The 8,417-nt window shown below is 41.2% G+C and overlaps 1 protein-coding gene across 2 annotated transcripts in view; it reads right to left on the bottom strand.

Moving 5' to 3' along the window:
- The window catches only part of CPNE4 (copine IV), a 486,060-nt gene that overhangs the window by 380,356 nt on the left and 97,287 nt on the right, over nt 1-8,417 (bottom strand). For both annotated transcript variants that reach the window (XM_012663497.1, XM_012663488.1), the window contains one exon: nt 1,147-1,327. In XM_012663497.1, the coding sequence (XP_012518951.1) occupies nt 1,147-1,327 (181 nt within the window). The remainder of the gene's footprint in view (nt 1-1,146; nt 1,328-8,417) is intronic.

The following is an 8,417-nucleotide window of genomic DNA, read 5'->3' on the forward strand; positions in this document are numbered from 1 at the left end:
TGAGCTGCCATGCACACACACAGCAAGGAGTGTGTGCTAGGAAACATTCTGAGTGCATATTCTATACATGAGTTTTGGGGGATGTTTGGATGTGGTTTGACTACCTTCCAAAGCCAGTTAAACTGGGCTGGTAGGCCCCCATCACCTTCCTCCCATTTCTGCCACCCCAATTGTCTTACTGGTGAATATACTCATGATCTCCACAAGCAGGATTCATCTTTCTCCAGTCCCCCACCAACTCAGACCAAGATATCACATCCAACTCAGCCCCATTGATCCATCGGGCTTGGAATAGAATCACTCTTGTAGTCCTGAGGGCTGGGTTCCATTACCACCATTGGGGTCCCACATAGCACTCTTGGATCTACAGCATTCTCCGGAACCTATGTTACTTCACAAACCTGTGATTTGTCCTGTGTTAGCTCTTCCACCACTACACTGTTTGGGGCTTGGTCAGAGAACTGGCCTTCAGTCTTGGTCACTACTCCTCAGTTTTGGCCAACTTCCCTGAATATAGGTCCTCCAGCCCAGCTCCCAGGATCAGAGCTGGCCCCACTGCAGACTATTGGCCAGGGATTTCACAGGACTGATTTGCTCATACATGTCCTCCTGGTTCCCTCTCTCAATCCAGAACCCATGGAAAGGACTCTCGTCTACTGTACTCATTCCATTTGAGTAGTCACTTCTCTTCCAACCCCCTAAAACATGTCCCCTCAGAGCTACCATTCCCAGAATTCTAAGTGAGTCTAATCTGAGCTCTGCCTTGGTCACAAGACTTTATCTCTAGAATCAATTTTTGGAGCATCAGCTTTCTCACCCCAGCCCAGCCTGGGGTCTAGATTCATGTCTGTGCCTGACCCCCTTGCTGCCTATCTTTTGGCAACAACTGGGCATGAGACAAAGAGCATACTGTGAATATTTCTTGTTAATTGAAAAAAAAAAAAACCCACCGGAAGTCTTAGGCTCATGAATTAAAGGCAAATTTCAAAATAGCCACAGCAAAACATCATGATACAAACGGAAACATGATCATATTCATTTCTTGAATTTTCCGTCTCATCAAGATAAACCACCTGAAGACAGGAAATATCAAAACATTTTGAACCAACCATCCTGCCATGCTTCTGTCCATGTGGACATGCTTACCTCAAACCACTGCCCGTGAGACTGCATCTTGAGGATGACACAGGGGTCTGGTTTGGAAAGGGCATCTCTGTCGGAAATTCCTTTGCATGCCACACGCAGCTCCACTTTGGTCAGGCAGGGGCTGTTGAAGATTCCCAGCGTGTTGGCAGCCGACTCGTAAATGTTGCTCATCTTCTTCATTCTGTTGTAGGCAAGTAAAAGAAGAAAAAAGACACACCAATCATTGCAGTATCTGTCAAAAGAAAAGCCCCCTAGTCACCCTTCAGGAAATTGATACACAGTTTCAAATATTGAAGGCATATTTATTATCTCACTTTCCAACCTAGTGACATAATTCCAGTGAAACAAATCAAAAACCAAAATAACAACAACAAAAACAGGCACTGGTGCAGACTTGACGAAGAACACTATTTCCCTGTATGATTCGCATGGTACAATTTTTAGTCTGTGAAATAAAATTAACGAATTAGTGCAGTAGACTGCAAACTGTAATCCGGCTCTAAATTAAGTGCATGGCTTTTGTGAGATTTTACAGATTTGTTGGTTAATCAATTTAATCATATCTTGAGTTTTTAAGACTCCCTAAAAATCCAACATTCCTCCTATGTTATGGTACAGAGAAATATATTGTTCCACCTGAAAAAACAGCCAAAATTTCCCATCCTTCAAGCCTGGCCCACATTAAGATGCCATCAGCAAGCTAGCTGCAAGAGGCCCAGCATCTGAGTTACTGTCCAATGTGCAAAAGTCTATTCTCACCTTACCCTTCCCCACTCCCACCTGCCACATCAGAACTCAGAAACAAAAAGGGGGCAAGTGAGAGGAGAGGAAAAGCACAAAGCATATGATCCTGAACTCACGGAAACAGCAGCTACACATAACACAGCAGGCCCCCACCCATCTCCACATGACACCCTATACAACGACACTTTGCATCCCAGAGACCCAGGAAACAAGGATCCACCAGAGGCCACCAGTGCTCTCCACCTTCTCTGAGTGTAAGGACATGAGAAAATTTTTTCAGGAGCAAAATTTGATAACCTTCTGATGGTATCCTGTGTCCCTGTAGATTCATTAGAAAAATGATAATGGCTTCCTCCACCTCACATGGCATTGGTGGCTATAGTGGAATTTCTTCACCTATAAAACAGGGATAATTCCTCCCTCTCTCCTTCCCTTCCTTCACAAATATTTAGTGAGCTTCCCTGTGGTACTGGCATCTTACTAGGTTCAAGTGAGTACACCATGCTTCCTCTTTTACAGGGAGATGACTGTGACTCAATGTCCCACATACACTCACATACATGAACAGCGTTTTATTGTAACACAGGCATGCTCGCTCATTTACACATTAGCTGTGGTTGCTTTCACTACAATGGCAGAGTTGAGTAATTGCCCACAAAGCTTAAAATATTTACTATGTGGCCCTCTTCAGAAAACGTTTGTTCAGCTCAGTTCTAAAATATCAGGTAAAGAGAATTTGTAGTTGGGGAGAGTTGCAAGTCTATTTTAGTATGTGTTGTGAAATTAGTTTGAGGATAAGAGTTCCTCTATCTTCTACCAAACTGATCATTAATAGGGACTTTCGGATATTTGTTTTTTTACCTATGAGGAAATTTAAGCTCAGAGAGGACTGGCAGCTTGCCCACATCATGCAATTATTCTAAAGGCAGAGCTGGGGCTGGAATGCTAGTTTCCTATCTCCCAGCCCAGTGCTATTTCTACCACAAGTAAAACCTTTAGCTGGAGAACTGTTCAAATCTATAAGGAATAGTGGATATAACAACTTTCCCTGATTTATTTCAACCTCCCTACAGTCATACTTCCCTTCTATTTTTAAATAAATTTTATTCAAATATAGAAAATACACAAGTCATAAGTCCACAGCTTAATAAATTATTATTGTTCCATTTTTACAAGTTGTGAGCAGGCCAATAATTAAAGCAACACAGGTGATAGTGTATACGAAATGAAATTTACAACAAAGCAAAGAGAGGGAAGGAATTAGCTAGTGGGAAGATGGCTTAGTGTTTAGACAGGTTTGGAAGTATGTTATGAACTCTATCAATTTTTCGATAAAGACAGCTTATTCTTCAATCAATGTCTTCCTGAATTCTGCTTTTCTCATTGCCTTAACTGGTTCCTTGGAATCTACATTCCTCTTCTGCAGTCTTGACTGGTCTCTCTTGTATCTAGGAGCCATTCCTACCCCTGTCCCTATCCTTGAAGGCTCATGCCCATGTCCATCCCCTTCAAGACCCACTGACTGTATTCTACAGCACACAAGCTTCTATAGAATGGGACATCTTCTTGAATACCAGTTTCAATTATAAAGTATAATGCAAAAAAGACTTGACAGGGAGACACATATTTCCAGATTGAAATCTTGGCTCCTCTACTTACTATCCATGTGTCTTTGGCAGGGTACTCAACCTCTTAGATAGTAACACCTACCTTGAAGAGTTGCTGTAAAGAGCAGATGAAATAATATTTGTAATATGATTAGCACAATACTAGGTATGCTCTAAAATGAGCTCTAGATGCTCTAAAAGTGATAACTATTATTATCGTATTCTGACTTACCTTAAGATAAAATCATTCGTTTCTCCTACTACCAACTAGAAATCTCTTAGATTTCTCACCACTGCTTTAACACCAAAGTTCTACTAACACATTTAAAGGCCTTCTATCTTTGAAGCCCAAACAATCCAGGCATACCACACTCCACCTAAGAGCACACAACCTCTCAAATTGGTAGTTTATCTGGGGATTCATACACATGAGCCAATAATTCTAACAGGTTCACAAGTCAGACAGTAAAACAATGGTGCCAGCTCTAAGAATATTGTGAAGCTGATTTATCAACTTAATGGGATAGGCACTTTACTCTTCAGTGTTTTTCCCAAAGCATTAGCTGCCTCCCTGGGAATCCTATATTCCACAGAAGCCCTTTCTTGATCCATGTGACAGATGGTCACATGTCATGTGCAACTCACAAGGTATCAGATAGGAACTGCAGAAGTCCCACAATGCAGAGGGATCAAAGGTCTCATCCTCCTTCATTTATTCATTTTCAGGTTATTACAACAGTTTTGGTTCACATGTACCTGGCTACGTGGATTTCAGACAATAATATCTAGTTTTAACTATCCCTCCCCTGCAAATGTATCATTGCAAAGAAATCTCTGAATATAATACAATGATACAGGCAAGGAAACATGAAATGGCAAAGGTGACAGGTCTGTTCCTAGTCCGAGGTTTCCATCAGCCTTTGTACTTGCTTAAAAATGGTGGCAATACAATCACATGAGTTAAAAGTTGCCAAAAATAATTCAAAATTATCAAGCCTTCTTGAATTATGGGTTGACACAATAATCATTGATGGAATATCCCACACCAAGTGTATGTAGTACTTACTCTGAATTATTAATGATAATAAATTTAAATAGTTTATAAAAGAATGAACAAATGAACTGGAGGTACATGTTTAGGGATGTTTTTATCAATGTAATTTGATCCAGCAATTTTACAGATCACTTCTTTAAGAAATGGGAAACACTTGGAGGATTTGGAGCTGGAAATGGACGTGAGCAAATAAGTGTTTGATAAAGACCCATTTGGTATCAATATGATGGCTGGACTGGAGGAGAGAAAAAATGAACTGGAGGTACATGTTTAGGGATGTTTTTATCAATGTAATATTTGATCCAGCAATTTTACAGATCACTTCTTTAAGCAATGGGAAACATTTAGAGGATTTGGAGCTGGAAATGGACGTGAGCAAATAAGTGTTTGATAAAGACCCATTTGGTATCAATATGATGGCTGGACTGGAGGAGAGAAAAAAGTTTGTGAATGTATAAGGCTGTTACACTGGTCATTTCTATTCCTCCCCTCCCCTTTGAGTCTCCTTCCTTCCCTCTGCTCAGGGCCCTGAAAGGCTGACCTCCATTGACTGCCAGCACACTGTTGGTAAGTTTCCTGTTGAGTTTGAATTTTATCAATGCAGACCTGGGAAAGGGAAGAGAGAGAGAACAGCATATCTCTTACCAACTTCTACCCTGATCCTTAGCAGTGGCCAACCCAATGGCCAGAGCTCTATCCAAGGCTTCAGCTCTCCCTGGGCCTCAGTAACACCACTTCCTCCCCTTGCTCCTTCAGGCTTTGGGTAGTAATGATTTTCTGCTAAGAGATTCTCTCCATTGTTGGCTTTAATGAAATGGCCATGTTGGGGAGGCAAGGAACTGAGAATAGCCTTCAGCCAATAGTCAAACAGAAACTGAGACCCTCAGTCCAACAAGATGAAAGAAAATGAATTCTGCCCACAACCACGTGAGTTTGGAAGTAGATCATTCCCCAGGTGAACCTCAGATGAGACAGCAGCCCTGGCTGACATTTAGATTGCAGCCTTATAAGACCTTGAAACAGCAAATCCAACTAACCAGTGACCATATTCCTCACTTATAGAAACTGTGGAGATAATAAATATGTGCTTTTAAGCTGCCAAGTTTGTGGTAATATTTGTATGCAAAAAGAGATAACTAATACAAAGAGATCCAGGGTGTGTATGTTTGTCTACAAACTCCTTTAGGTCAGGAACTATTTCTTATACCTTACTGCATCCCTAGTGCTCCCTAGTGCTCATGTGGATAATATTTGTGGACTGGTTATGAAACCAACGTTAACCTTCATCTCTAGCGGGATATGATACCGGAAAGAAATGCAGGGTCACTGAGATAAAGCTCCCAATTTTCACAGTCATACTCAGGATCCCCGGCTTACCTTCCTGCCCATGCACAAATGAAAGCCCTGATCAGATATATTTAAGCTCACAAGCTTCTGTACCTGCCCAGAGGTAACAGCAGTCCTGACCTTGACTTTGGAGATGGTTCACAGGCAAGCGAAGTCAAATTGTTTGGCCTTGGCCCAGCTGAAGCTCACTGCCGAAAGGCGATCGCAAGGTATGGCTCTGTCAATGAATGATCAGCTACCTCCAGCTCCAGATAAGTGGAGTAAACAAGCAATTTCACACTCTGTTAGAGAACAGGATTAATATGGCCAGATTATCAATACATTTTCCATGGCCTATTTAAATCTTCTTTGTTGCCTTTCATACAATACCCTGGTTTTATGGAAACTAATGTCTATGGAGAATTATTTTGATGAAAGCTGACTTTTGGCCAATTTTAGAAGCAAATTATAATTGTCCTTTCACTCAGATAATTTAAGTTGTAAAAAACCACTACTTCAGCATATCCACACTCTCTAACAGGACAAACTGATCCTGAAACTTAATTAGTTTCTGAATGAGTTGCAAACAACACAGAGACAATAGAGAGCTCAAGAGGAAAGGGAATCAGCTTTAGTTCACAGGGGAACCAATTGAGCAGAGCTTGTCTCAAGACTGTGTTAAGAATAAGTGCATAATCACCGTTCTGCTTCCGTTGGCTTTATTCGGCCTTTTAAAATGTCACAGTACATCCCAGGAAGGCCCATGTGTTGGATGTCTCTATCGCACATTTACGTCTCAATTCGAGAGATGTGTATAAGGCCTCTGCTACGTGCCTGGTGCTGTGCTGAATGCTAGAGGCACTGAGCATCCATTCACTCAACCAGACATAAGCCCGCTGTTATTCCACTGAGTCTTGTGAATCCATTTCCTATTCAACATTCCTTACATCAAGAGTAGATCTACTCTTAGATTTACTCGTAAGTTGCAAGCACTGTGCTGGACGCTGTGAGGGATGAAGGCATGGATGAGACAGTCCATCTGCCTAGAGGTTCATATTCTGGAACAGTGCTGCTGAGACTTCACCAGGGTCACAAATCACCTAGGGAGCTTGTTAAAATTAGCTTCTGTTTCAAGAGTCTGGGGTGGGGCCTGAGATTCTGCTCCCAGATGTTGCTGATCCTGCTGGCCTGTGGACTACACCTTCAGTAGCAAGGTTGTTGAGTATAAACCAAGCATCTGCAAAACAAGGCAAACTGCCCCAGAAGTTGCTTTTCTTAAGATCGGACACTCATACATGAGATGCAGACGACATAGAGATAAGAGTGTGGATCTAGCATTGGAGTGAGTATCTGGGCTTGAATCTCAGCTCTACTACCTACATGTTGTGTGACCTTGGGTACATTACTTGAATCCTCTGTCCCTTGGTTTTACCATTTTTAAAATGAGGATAATAATAGTTCCCATTTTGTAGAGTAGTCTTCAGAATTAAATGAATTAATTCACATAAAGCCCCTAGAAAAGTGCCTGGGCCAAAGGGAACAACTGATAAATGAAAACTATTATTATTGTTGTTATTGTTGTTGTTGTTTTTGTTGTTGTTAATTACACCAGTAAGTAGGTTCATGTAACATTGATCAACCTCCTCTATATCTGCCCAGTATTCAACATTAAGTCATCAAATCCTCAGGATAATTCTATGGTAGGTCCTATTAGGATGCCCATTTCACAGGTAAGAAACTGCAGCTTAGAAAATTCAACAACTAAACATAGCTATCCAGCCACACAAAGTGGCTGGATTTGAACCCAAAAACTCCAGGTGCAAAATTTGGGCCCTTAACTACTTTGCATACTGCCTCCCTGTGGGTTAGCTGCCTAAGACAACTCTCAAAAAAGTGGCAAGTGGGGACATACACACACCACACCTACCAAAATTCTCTTGAAAAAAAAAATTCTCTTGGCTCACCTGGCTCATCTGAATGTCACATGGTAGCTACCCCTCTCCCCAAAACTCCCAGCACCCTTCTCTCAAAGTCCCCTACACTTCAACATTCTTTTTTCCCCTTTCATAGAGAGTCCTTTATTTTGTAAATTAATCTGCCCTCTGGGTTTCTTTCCCCTCATAACTTTAATCTTTACTCACTTAGCTCAGGCCCCCTCAGTTCCTGGTTTGGCAGTGCAAACGTTGAAGTTTCCCAAAAGGGTGGGAAAGGAAGAAAAACCGTGAATATTTATACTTTTTTCCTCATCAAACATATAATGCTCAATAAATCTCTTTTTAAAATAGCTTGCTTTCCTAGCTGCTAATATTAACTATAGTAATAAACTGCACAAATATTGTTTCTTCTACTCCCAGAGGCAACCTCTTGGGATAGGTATTGTAGGTCCCATTTTACAGATATAAAAAATGAGGCTCATGATGGTTAAAGAACTTGTCCCAATGTCATAGTTGGTAAGTGACAGAGCTAGGAATTAAAAGTGGGTCTAGTGTTCTGTAAAACCCATGGTTTTGTCCATTTCTTATCAAATGATGTATAATTTG

Source organism: Propithecus coquereli, unplaced genomic scaffold (assembly GCF_000956105.1).
Source record: "Propithecus coquereli isolate 6110/MARCELLA unplaced genomic scaffold, Pcoq_1.0 Scaffold12, whole genome shotgun sequence".
In the NCBI taxonomy this organism is placed as follows: domain Eukaryota; kingdom Metazoa; phylum Chordata; class Mammalia; order Primates; family Indriidae; genus Propithecus; species Propithecus coquereli.